Consider the following 13,557-nt stretch of genomic DNA (forward strand, 5'->3'; position numbering starts at 1 on the left):
ACAATTTGTTCAGTATCATTATAAACATCACAATGAATCGTTTTTCAAAAAAGATTACAGGTTAATGTTAAATAACTCCAAAAGTACCCAACATAATCAGAGAAAATCAAACTATCAAATAGTTTTCTGAGATGGTTAATAAATCTTTAGCTTAGTACAGCCAAAGAGTTATCTCAAAATGTGCAAACTATTCAAAAAATTAATAAATTTAATGTTTTGACTGTTTCCACTTATTTGTAAAAATGACCCTCCTTCAAAACTAGCATGCACTTAGTTTAGAAGATAAACTATTTTAATACAGGAATCTCCCTCTTCAGTTGTATAATTTAGTTCTCTCTCTCTTTATTTATATAAATATATATACAGAAGTTTTATATATACTTACATACCTACTATATTTGTTATATACGTTACATATATAATATATATATAACTTTTTCACTATAATTTTTGTTATAGTATCATAACTCTTTAAGTATTTCTTTTTTTTTTTTTTTTGGCCACGCCTCACGGCATGCGCAGGATCTTAGTTCCCCAACCAGGGATCAGACCTGTGCCCCCTGCAGTGGAAGCGTGGAGTCTTAACCACTGGACAGCCAGGGAAGTCCCTCTTTAAGTATTTCTGAAAAATCTGTTACCTGGTGCAATTTTCCCATCCTGAGCTGCAGGACCATCTTTCAGCACATTTTTCACTTGTAGGAACTCATCAGGCCTATCTCCACCAATAATGGTAAAACCAAATCCCATTGTGCTTTTTTTTAATGATGCTCGAACAAGGATGCCTTTAAGCTGGGATGGATCTCGAGTAAAGTGTGATTTTTCCATATCTGTGTAAAAATGAGAAACAAGAATAATTACAATGAATATAGCCCTTGAAGCTAATCTCCAAGATAGTCTATATAACTTAAATATAACAAACCATAACATAACAGGAAAAAAAAGATAGACTCTAATATTATAGAACAGTTGGAATTTAATTTCATAAACTAAATCACTGAAAAAAAAACTTAGCTAATGAATCATTTATCTTTTATATGACTCTTCTATGTCATTTGAAAGGTAAAAACATCTACTCTATCCCCTCCTCACTGCCTTGTTTGTACTTACTTTTTCTTATCCCAAAGAGTCCTTTATTTAGAAGTCAAAATGACACTCCTGAAGGGTAAACTTTATTATTAAATTCCTGAAAGCCTTCAGCACTTATTCAGATGTATATTTCATTTGAGTAAGCAGCTACTGAGGTCTATGCAGAAAACACTATACTAGGAAGATGAAGGCAACTGTCACAAACTTATAAAAGTGAATACATCGAGAACTTTTTATAATTTATGACTCAGGCTTTCTGCAGCCTTTAAGCTATATCTGATGAGAGGAGCAAATCCCTGCACTATCAGTATATAGCTCCATGCGTCTTTCCCTTTTACTCATATTTAGTGGAAACTTTAGGAAGACAAAAAGCACAGCTCCTCTGAAAAGCCTATTTTAAGAGGTTTCCCCAGATGATCCTAGAACTAAAAGTGATCTATATTTGCAAGTAATACCTCTCTTCTCTTCCCCAGAAACTCTCGCTCCTCTCTTCCACCAGCTGCCATTAGGGCACTTATGAAAACCTTGGGGATCAAATTGTACAGATTCATAATCTACAAAGCATTGTTGAAGTTATCTTTTTAAAATACGGTTTAAACTTTTCTCACAAATCTCTTTTTTAACAGCTTTATTGAGATATAATCCAATAATGACAGAATTATACAAGTCAATGACGTGCAACCATCACCACAGTCTAATTTTAGCACATTTTTCTCTCCCTCCAAACACACACACCAAAGAAATCTCTCTGTCCATTAGCAGTCACTCCCCATTTCTCCCCAACCTGCAACCACTAGTCTACTTTCTGTCTATAGATTTGCCCAATCTGGACTTTTAATATAAATGGAATCATATAATATGTGGTCTTTGGAATGCTTTATTTCACTCAGCATAATTTTTTTGAGGTTCATCTGTGTTGTAGCATGTGTTAGGACTTTATTCCTTTTTATTGCCAAATAATATTCCACTGTGCAGATATAGCACATTTTAGTTATCCATGTATCAGCTGATGGATATTTGGATTGTTTATACTTTTTGGATATTATAAATAATGTTGCTATGAACACTCATGTACAAGGTTTTGTGTGGGCAAGTATTTTCATTCCTATTAGTTACATACTGTGAATGGAAATGCAGCAGTTACCATAAACATATCATAACTATGTTTAACATTCTGAAGGACTGCCAAACTTTTCCAAAGTGGCTGTACCATTTTACATTTCCACCATCAGTGTATGAGGGTTCCAACTTCTCCACATCCTTGCCAACACTTGTTACCGTCTGCTTTTTTGGTTATAGCCATTCTAGTAGGCGTGGAATGGTCTTAAACTGTGGTTTTGATGATCATTTCCCTAATGACTCAAATTAACAAGGGTGACTTGTTTCATATTTAGATCACACTTAGCACTAATATCAAGCCGAGAGTTAATCTGTGTGTATCTGCTGCTGCCTCTCTTAGCAAAGTGTTCTAAGAGGCATGCATTAAACTTATTGGCAATTAGAAAAGAACAATCCTTGGGGCTGTTCTGTATGGTTGTATAGATTGTATAGTATGCATATGGCTCCTGCAAGAGGTAGGGCTGCCCTGCAAATACTGACAAAGGCAGGTTTGGGATAGGAGTGGGTGTACTTTGTTCATTATGTTCTTCCCAGATTTGCTAATCTCTTACAAATACAAGCACTTGACATTAAAAAAAAATCGGCTATTTTGGGCCTCTCAAAGGAGAGGACTAGACTCCAGACAGGAGTGTATTCACCACAGTAAACACTATTTTGTGAGGCCTCTGAGTTTGGCCAGTCAGGCTACTTGTGGCAATACCTCAGTGCGCTGCTGGCCCTTGATGAGCCTCTGACATTCAAACTAGCAACTCATCTCTGAACAAAATATCACTTAAAAAAATTATTTGACATGCTTAAAGCCTATTTAGTTATGTAAGCTGATTATGACTGCCCCCTAGTGTTGCCTATCAGATCATAGATAAGATCATGTAAGTACTGTGTACAGGTACTTGAGGAAAATATCTTTGATGAAATGTACCTTTCTCATTTTTATGTCAAATATTGAAATATTTCTGGTCAGCTATCCCATGCTCTAGTCCCCGTAAATATCAGAATAAGATGGGCATCTGAGGGATACAATAGAAAATCAGCATATAATATATGAGCTCCAAGATGTGCAAACATTAAAGTGGGAAGGAAAGTTTTGGTTAACACCTAATTTGGGAAAGTAGTAATAAAACAGCCAAAGCCAATTAGAAATTGGTCAAAAGTAGGTATTATCAGAATTTAGATATAGAAAAGTGAGAATAAGAAAGGCACAAAGAAACTATCATTGAGTCTAAGAATCCTGATTTTTTTTTTTTAAACAATTCTGATTTTAAATCCAAGCTTTGTGATTTACTTGAGTAATCTTGGAATATAATTTAACCTTTTTAAGTCTCGGTTGCCTCATCTATAAAAGGGGGGGGGTAATAGTACATAATTCATGGGGTTGTTACAGGGATTAAACTAGGTGGTGCACAGAAAGCATAAGAAACAGTGCTTGATAAACAATAAGTGCTCAATAAATGTAGATAAACACAAACCCATACAGGCTGCCTAAGGAAGGAGGCTCACAAACTTGAGTACTTCTGTCCCTGTGGCAAGTATATCCCTGGGATGGAAGCATCGGACAATTGTAACTTGATGCCATCAAGGCATCTGGACGGGGAAAATAATATTAACAACCTTGCAGCAATATTTTGAGACTTAAATGAGATGATGTAATATAAAGCATCCAATTTAGCACTAGACTCTATCTCAATAAATGGTAACAATTATTCTTCAAGGACTAGCATAACTTCCATCACTTCTAGGAAGCCTTTCCTTTCCTCTCGCAGTGAGATTTAATTTCTCTCTCCTTTGTTCCAACACTACTGTTTATATCTGTTAATATCATACTATACTAAAATTATGTGTCTGTTTCCCTGGCTAACTTGTGGGCTCCTGAAAGACAGATGCTGAGTCATTACTCTCTCATAGGAGAGTGTCTGGTTATCTAAAGTAATAAAACACATGGGTCCTGCCCTCGAGGAGCTTAGAGCTTAGTAAAGGAGAGAAGATCTTTGCTATGGGCCATGGAAGACATGGGCATTCAGGAACTACATGTTATAATACAAAGAACTCTGAATTTAAAGTCAGTAAAACTAGGTTCAAATCCAGACTTGACTCCAAATCACTCACTGTGATTCTAAGCAAGAGGCTTAATCTTTCCTGAAGTCTGTTCATGTGTAAAATGGGGACTCATGTTCCTCTGCAGTTAATGTCCTCTGGCTACCCCTTTCACACTCAAAGCTAGCAAAATAGTTGGCTAAACCCACTGTCTTCACTTCTACACCTCCCATTTCCTCTTTATTCTACTGCAGTTTTATTTCACTCTCCCCTTGCTCTTGCTAGAGTGACAAATGACCTCCACATTTTAAAGTCCAATGTAAAACACTTTTCAACTTTCATCTTTCCCGACTTTTCAGCACCATGTGACACAAATATTCAGCTTCTCTTTGAAACTCGTTTCTTCTCATGGCTGCCTATCCTTACAACCTCATCTCTTGTTACTCCCCTAAAATACCCTACGCGCTGGCCATTTGTATCTGTTCTCTGACCCCTGGACCACCATTTCATGCTTCTCTGATTTTATGTATTCTGTTCCTTCTAGCTGGTATGCCTTGTTGCTCCTCTAAAATTTTGATCTGCCTGACTTAACTTTTCCTGGCACTTCAAGACCCAGTTCACATACGTCCTCTGTCTCAAGGTTCCCCTGCCCCCTTGATTTCCTCCACCACAGCAAAGTTGTGCACTCCCTCCTTTATGCCACCACTGTACCTTGTACATCTCTATTAATAGCAATGAAAGCTATTGTTTATTGGTCACCATGTGCCAGACCTGTATTTGCAAGCACTTTACATGTATTGTAAGCACTTTACATGTATTAATTTGCATACTCAGAACCACCTTAAGAGGTAGGGACTACGATTATTCCTGTTTTGTAGATGAGAAAACAAAGAATTTAAAAACTCAACCAAGGTTACACAGCTGGGATTCAAACCTGCTCTGCCCCCTGCTCATTCAACTACTAATACAGGATGACACCTATCACCATACAGTGTAACTATTAGTTTCCTATTTTAGACTGTGAACTCTTGAGGGCAAGACCTATCTGACTCTTAATCATTTTTTAATACCATGTACTTAGCAAAGCACTGGGCATATAGTAGGTGCCCCAAAATATTTGTTAAACTAAAAATATTTGTTAAATCAAATGCAAATCTTAAGGGAAGAGACTATGTTTTGGAAGAGTAGTTATAAGAAAAAACTGTTTCTCTCACTGGCAACAGAAGTGAAGAATCTAATAGATTATTATGATATGACCATATAGACCTTATTAATGACAGAGAGAGAAGGGGGAGGAGATGAGGAGGGATAAGTTGGACGTAAGAAATTTCTGGGCATCTTTTTCAAAATACACATGGCTAGGCTCATCAAAATCTCAGGACCTATGTATTTTTAAAATGTTCCCCAAATGGTCCTGATATTACTAATACCCTACCATCCCACTTGAGAATCAATGATGTAGGCAATAATACAGTGGATTTACTTGGTATTTGTTCATATCAGTTAATGAAGAATCCTGAATGGTTACTGATGTTAGATCTAAGCAATTAACTTGAGAGAAGCTCAGAATGAATTAAAGATCTAATACTGGCTTGGCCTTAAACACCAGGAAACAATCCAATCTTCAAATTAAAACCTTGCACCCATAACAAAGCTATTCAGTCCCTTCTGCCAACAATTTCATACTTTCTATATAAGCAGCATGAGAAAAGTCTCAGTATTCTCAAACTGTCCAGATGTTTTATTAAGATTATTCATACCTTTACAGTAACGGAAATTAGACATTCTCTGTTGAATTTTAAAGCCCCGATAGTAAAAAGTTCAAACTCACTTTTATTATTTCAGCATATAAGTTTCACAAGTTATTCTTAGAAGAGAAGATAGAGGTAAAAGTTCTACCTGGTTTTGAAGACCCAGTATCAGCCTGTCCTAACTGCTTTTTCCTTTTGGCTTCCTCCACTGGATTTTCAAACTGGGTTTTCTGGTTAAGGTGACTGCAAAACGTAGAAAAATATGCATTTCAGTTTAATATGAAAGAATTACATATTTTAAAATAGACTATCATAGATTAAGGGATAAATATGTACCCTTTACGCTATGGAACCCAGATATGCTGACAGGTCACAGAGGAAGAGCCTTCTGGCAACTAAAGAAGGTCCCGCAGAAGATGCCTAGAAGTCAAAGCTGCTGAAGTATTCACTATAGCTTCTTTATAAACGTTTCTAATATAGCTAATAACAGTTTTCAAAACTACAGTAGAAGCCCTCATATATGATACACTCAGGACTGTTGGTAATTAATCAGTTAATTTTTTTTAAGGCAGTTAATGGTAGGAGGGTTTTAAGGTTCTCTAAAGTGAAGCAGCCGTAAAGACACATTTGAAGAAATCTGAGTGTAGAAGCCTTCTAGAATTTTACTATTATTTTTCCAACTGACTCACCCACATCAATTTAGCGGCAACTAAGCAAGTGACTTGCTTTTTTTTCTTTTTTTTTTTTGCGGCACACGGGCCTCTCACTGTTGTGGCCTCTCCCATTGCGGAGCACAGGCTCCAGAAGCGCAGGCCCAGCGGCCATGGCTCGTGGGCCCAGCCGCTCCGCGGCATGTGGGATCTTCCCAGACCGGGGCACGAACCCATGTCCCCTGCATCGGCAGGCGGACTCTCAACCACTGCGCCACCAGGGAAGCCCAAGTGACTTGCTTTTATCAAACTGTATCACAGAACAACTCTCACAGTTAAATTTCTTCAAAATTATATAATAATTAGTTACATAATTATAACAAAAGTTTAACTGTTTTTTTATGATTTAGGAGCAATCACAACTGGCCCCTGAAAGCATACAAGTCTGTGGGGGAAAGCAGAAAAGCATGGGGAGACTAGAGGTAGGCCATTAGCCGATGGTATTCAATATACTAAGGGTAAGAGCATACTCTTACCCTCTTTACAGAGGGAACTGAGCATAGGTTATTCTGGCAAGTCAGTTAAGTGTAACTTGGTTAAGAATGCAACTATTGTACAAAAGATGTTTAAGACCGCAAATAGGGCTAATACAGAAGCAAGGGGGAATTATATTCTAGTACTTCTATAGTACAAATATATTTTAGCCAAATGAAATGCATTTTCTAGTAGAATCCATTTTAACGAGAAGTGACATTAGTAAATACCAACAATTAAACAACAAATCATGAGAATTTCAGATTATGATTGTCTTTAGATAGGCTGTTACAAAATCTATATGTAAATAGTCATATGACTTGGATATTTTCTTTACCATTTGTGAACATTAATGGTGATGGAGGAGGGGGCAGCAGGGAAAAAAACCAACCCTACAGCAAGGTATGCTAGCTTCTGAGTCTGCTTCTCTATGCCTTTTAGGCTTCTAGTGCATTATTAACCCTGCAACAGATGTAGGTATTTAGTTTCAGAGCTCTAAATATGGCAAGTTCTACTTGACACCCTTTGGGTTCTGATTTCACAAAAACTCAGGTATGCTTCTGCTTCTTACTATGAGGGGGGACCTTATCAACTGAGTTACTGTTTACCCCTCTGTGAAAATGAAGACTTCGGTGTTAAGTTAGGTACCATTTTAAAAGTTATCTGTTAGGTACTGATAATTTACATAGTCTTGATAAAATAAAACTAGAAACTGACACTTAGAAAAGAATAAACCTGTTTGGAAAGAATCCTGGCTCACTTTAACGTCATCAGCTAGAATGACTCACTTTGCCACCCAAGCATTAGAACATAAACAGTGGTAGTATACTCTTTGTTATGTGTGGTAGAAGAGAGTAGAAGTATGTGAATGAGTAATCCCTTTCCTGAAAATTCTTTGACAAATAATGTAAGATTTTAGTGAAGGGAGTAATTGCATCTGTAACCTTAGACTATCTAGATTAAAATGTCACCCAAAAAACAAAACAGTAAAAACACTCTCCTTTTCATTTAGTTACTTATACCCATAATATTATTCAGATAACAAATTTTGTCTTCTATAAAACCAGCTATGGGAAGTAAGAGAGAAGAATATGACAGATTATCAGAAAAATTAAACAAGGGTAGCAAACAAGCTTAATTAAATATATAATAAATAATTTGAAATTTCACCTGTATTAAAATTTTGTATATAGGAATTTTAAAAATGCACCTCAACAAACAAAATCATTATCCTTCACGAAGCGTTAAGATATTAAAAGCAGACATATTTTGACTTTGTCACCTGACTGCATCACGACAGTTAAAGCAATACGTTAAGACAACATTTCTAAATATATAAGCATTCTTATGGAAGGCCTACCATTAAATTTTGGGAAGAATTTTATTTTCAAAAATAAATTAATCCATTTCAGAATCTCATCTTCTAAAATAAATACTTACCAAAAAAAACCCCTGCCATTGCAGTTGGTGTTACTACTATAAGGCTCCTGCCAAGAGCAATCATTGTGCCATCTGGTTTGACAAACTAAGAGAGCCAAAGAGTAGCCATTCAAGTTAACAGCTTTTTATCTCCATCAGTAAACTCACTGCAGATTACTACAGTCGAGATTCAAAGCCTAACTAATCTGGGAATCAAGCCACACTCCAGAGCTCAGCTGATTCCATACTAATGTGCATCTCGAGTACGGCCTGCTCTTTCTTAATCTAATAAATTACCCTCCTGTAAAATGAGCTCGTCTGGGAGCAATCATACAAAATCACATTGCTGCCACTGCTGTTGCTTCTAATCAGGCTACTTCACATACCTCCATGACAGCTGAGAGCAGGTCACTTCAGGATTTGCCCTAAAGCTGCTTCAATATTAGTATATCCTTGCTTAACGAGAACCCGATCATTTAGCCCAAGATTTTATAACAGGCAAATGTCTTTCACCTCTTGACCGTGTACTCAAATTCACTTGGAATGGATACTAAGAGAATGAGAATTATTATCTCAGAAATGTTCAGTAGTGTTAATGGCAAATAATGACTGATTGAAGCCCAACTTAAGTAGACTAACTCTTAGGGGGAAAAAATCTCACAATTCCTTTTCAGCTAGCCTTCAAATATTTCTTTGACTAGAAAAATGGTTAGTTTTTTTCTTCAAATTAAATATGCTTTAGAAAAAAAATGAGCTGCTGTGAACCTTTCACATCACAGTATTAGAAAGATATGAAATAACACAATGGAAATAAAATTAACATAACCTTTCAATGGAACCAAAATATTGACACTGTTAAGTTACATATCGGAGGGTCAAAATGACTCATTTTCTTAGGGTACAAGTTAGATTTTAAGAAATCATTCCAAAAATCCCTCTAACCACAGTGACTCAAGTAACAACCGACACACTAGGATAAAGACTAGCGTTGTAACAGGACTCAGAGTTACTTGCGCTAGGGAAATGGCACTGGTTTGTGCCAACAAGTGATGAAAAGTTAATTAGCAATCATAAAACTAGAAGATTCTCATGTTTGCTATTTTTCCAGGTAATAATATTTTGCCTTTACTACCTTGGCAGTTGGTGCAGACTCCTAGTTCCCAGGTAAATAGTAACCTCTCTGATGCAATTATTTGCCTGGTACTAGATGCCTGAGGTCAAAATTCTATCTATACCATCTGGAGAGAAAGCAATCCCAACGATCATAATAATGTAGCAATTAGATAAGTGAAGAAAAGGGAAAAAAAATTAGATGTTGATGTTATCCTAATTTCTCTGGCTAATATAGGCAGGTGTTTGATCCTCTACTCCAACACAGATTTATGTTAAATTTAACCATAACAGCTGTGTGAGAAGCAACTTTCACCCCCGCAAAGAGAATACTAACTTTTCCTTAATTAACTCCTTGAAAGAGAGAACAGTTTTAATGATATACTTCAAAGGTTTGGATCATTATGATACAATGCCCTTAAAGTCCTTTCATTGCTTTCAGAAACATGCAAGTATAGTGTTGAAAGTGACCTTAATAGTTCACCTTATTTCAGTCTTCTATCTACTACTTCTCTCTTTAGAGGCCACGGTAGTACTGATAACATCTCTAGCCATTACTTATCCGGGCAACTTCCCCCTGTCTCTCTATACTTACTTCAAAGCCAACTTCTAGGGAGCCTAGTCAGTGAAGTAAATGCCCACTGTCCCTACCTTCTCATTCCCCTAGTGGCAAAACCTGAAAGCTGGATTGCAGAAGCATAAAGTATTTCATTCATTCCCTAAAGTTGAGTAATGAAAGGAAAACACTTGGGAGAACATTAACTGAGGTAACAAACTTACTCAACATAGTAGGTCCCATACTGAGGGTCTTCAATTTTCTCCCAGCCATAAGGAAGTTCTGCAAATAAAAAAAACAGAATTGAGTGAAATGCCAGTTTCAAAACCAACAAGAAAAGAATTTACAGAATGAATTTGTGTCTTTTATTTCATTACACTAATATTTGGGAGACAGACGGAAAGCTGAGGGCTCACTTTCAAAGAACAAACACAGTTTGAGTGGTTTCTTCAATAGCTAGTGAGTATCTCGGCAAGTAATCAGAAGCACAGAAGAAAAGATGACATTAAACTCAAAGGTGTTTATTCGAGGGGCTTCCCTGGTGGTGCAGTGGTTGAGAGTCCGCCTGCCGATGCAGGGGACACGGGTTCGTGCCCCAGTCTGGGAGGATCCCACGTGCCGTGGAGCGGCTGGGCCCATGAGCCATGGCCGCTGAGCCTGCGTGTCCAGAGCCTGTGCTCCGCAACGGGAGAGGCCACAACAGTAAGAGGCCCGTGTACCACCACAAAAAAAAAAAAAAAAAAAAAAGGTGTTTATTCGAATCACAAGCCATAAAATGCTAATTATTTAAGAAATCACCTGGTATATTTCTTTCATTTAAAAAGCCTGATAACAATGGCGTGAGACACACCCTGTAGTTCAATACAAGCAGCAGCTGCATGTTAAATTTTTCACTATTAGACAAAGGATTTGTCAATTATTTCAGTTATCACATTCTGACCCACTTCTCCCCCCGGGAAAGTCCAGCCTTGGATTTTTGCCATTTCAAGTGGGCAATCTAGATTTGCTTAAAATCTAAGAAAATACTTACTGTCCCTTGCAAGAGCTTGATCTAAGTATCTGAAGGAAAATTTATTTAACTACACAGTGCCTTGTGTAGAATCTATATTTATGTATGGTTACAAAGAAATACCTTACATGGGATTATTATGTGTTATTGCAAGTAAACTGACCAATAAAATATAACCAGAAAAACTGAAAGTAGTTGAATTTCTGATAGTTAAAAAAAAGTCTGGTCTTTGCAACGTAAACTGGCCTTGTCAAGAAAGAATCCCCTTTCCCTCCCACTCTGTTTTCCAGGGTAAGGCTGCTGAAGAATCATTTTATTAGTCAGACATGGATTAAGTTGGCAGGAGTGTTCCTACCAGGTGGATTTTATTGCTATCAATTATGCATAGGAGCCCAGCAAGAAGGAATTTTTTTTTTTTTGTTACACGGGCCTCTCACTGTTGTGGCCTCTCCCGTTGCCGAGCACAGGCTCCGGATGCGTAGCCTGGAGATGCATATCATCTATAGCTGCATATCACAGGATAGATGCATATCACAGGAAGAATTTCAATGATCCCAGATCCTTGCATCTTCCCATATATAGAAAGTACTAAGACCATTAGCTTGAGATGTCTGTTCTTTTTGATTAGCGGTCTTTTGCTAAGATGTATGCTTGACTGCATGAATTTCCCAGCTAAAAACTCACGTATACCCTGGCTCCTCTCCTACCTCTTGAAGCAGTTCTCAGAGCTCCTGAGGCGCTGTCTCCTGGGCTATGGGCCTCAGTAAGACCCTGAACAAAACTTAAACTCCTAACTCTCATGTATGTTTTCCTTTAAGTCGACACTAAGCAACTGTTACATGCATATAACATGGATTACATCTGTTGGATTATATCTGTAAAAAAATGCTCTATAATAATATTACCAAAGCATTAGCACTGAGGATCTTTCATGAGCTATTTCTCTTTAATAGAAATTTTCTTGAAATAACATAGGAACTCAGTTGTGCTGTGTAAGGATGACTTCTGCAACTGCACCACAACTGGATTTATGCTTTTTAAAAAATATATATTTATTTATTTTTATTTATTTATTTTTGGCTGCATTGGGTCTGTTGCTGTGCGCAGGCTTTCTCTAGTTGCGGTGAGCAGGGGCTACTCTTCGCTGCGGTGCACGGGCTTCTCATTGTGGTGGCTTCTCTTGATGCAGAGCATGGGCTCTAGGTGCACGGGCTTCAGTAGTTGTGGCTCACGGGCTCTAGAGCGCAGGCTCAGTAGTTGTGGCGCACGGGCTTAGTTGCTCTGTCGCATGTGGGATCTTCCCGGACCAGGGCTCAAACCCGTGTCCCCTGCATTGGCAAGTGGATTCTTAACCACTGCTACACCAGGGAAGCCCTGGATTTATGCTTTGTCTTTGAGAATTTTGGAGAATTGAAGCAACTATAGAGATAGTTGAAACTTTCCATTTGCTATCTGAAAAATTCACTAAAAAGGATGTATTAATGCCTAATAAAAATAAAACAGCAAAATAAATATATTTCAGTGTTGACATGGAAGTTGAGTCAGCATTTTAGCTAGTACTTAAAGAAATTAGCAACTAACAGATAAAGTATAGCCCTTTCTTTAGGAGAGTAAACAAATTGGTAATTTATCTTCCAGATTACTTTTAGCAATCACTTTAAACCCTCATACATGATAACATTAGCTAGGTTTTTGCAGGGCAGATTCATGCAGATAAAGAAGTGGTTATTACTTGTCCACTTAAATAAAGGTAATACAAGCAAGACTAAAATACCTAGCAATTTTATACACTATCCAGTGGGTCGATTCATTTACTGAATTTCTTCCCCTTTTCCTTCTCTTTTTCCCCTCCCTTCCTTCTCTTCCTCCTCTCTCCTTCTTCTTTATGCAAAAATAAAAATTAGAAACAGTATAGTTCTTGACATCAAACAGTTCATAGTCTAAAAATGAAGACAGAAGAGAGAAATGATATAATGAAGGTAAGCGCAAGCTTTTGGGGAGAGCAGAGGAATGACACCTATTGCTTGGTAAAGCAGCTATCAGAAAAGCCTTCTAAAAGAGGGTGATGTTTGAGCAGTCTTAAAGGATGAGCTGGGATTGGGGAGAGGGAGGCCATTCCATAGATCAAACAGCACTGAGGTATTAAGAATGGCTGGCAATTTTCAGTAATTACAAATAATTTGATAGGGTTAGAGTGAAGGATGTATGCAAGGGGGCTTGTCTTATAAGCAAGCACCAAAACACATTTCTGGAGTGCCAGGTTAAGAGGTTTGGTCTTTATTTTGATGATGA

General features: G+C 37.4%; 1 protein-coding gene across 5 annotated transcripts in view; it reads right to left on the minus strand.

The window, feature by feature from the left end:
* Nucleotides 1-13,557, minus strand: part of MAGI3 (membrane associated guanylate kinase, WW and PDZ domain containing 3) — a 272,415-nt gene that overhangs the window by 47,351 nt on the left and 211,507 nt on the right. For all 5 annotated transcript variants that reach the window (XM_030869077.3, XM_060301074.2, XM_030869076.3 and 2 more), the window contains exons 7-9: nucleotides 10,481-10,538; nucleotides 6,136-6,230; nucleotides 639-827 (exon numbers count right to left, since the gene is read on the minus strand). In XM_030869077.3, the coding sequence (XP_030724937.2) occupies nucleotides 639-827; nucleotides 6,136-6,230; nucleotides 10,481-10,538 (342 nt within the window). The remainder of the gene's footprint in view (nucleotides 1-638; nucleotides 828-6,135; nucleotides 6,231-10,480; nucleotides 10,539-13,557) is intronic.

This window comes from Globicephala melas, chromosome 1, assembly GCF_963455315.2.
Source record: "Globicephala melas chromosome 1, mGloMel1.2, whole genome shotgun sequence".
Classification (NCBI taxonomy): Eukaryota; Metazoa; Chordata; class Mammalia; order Artiodactyla; family Delphinidae; genus Globicephala; species Globicephala melas.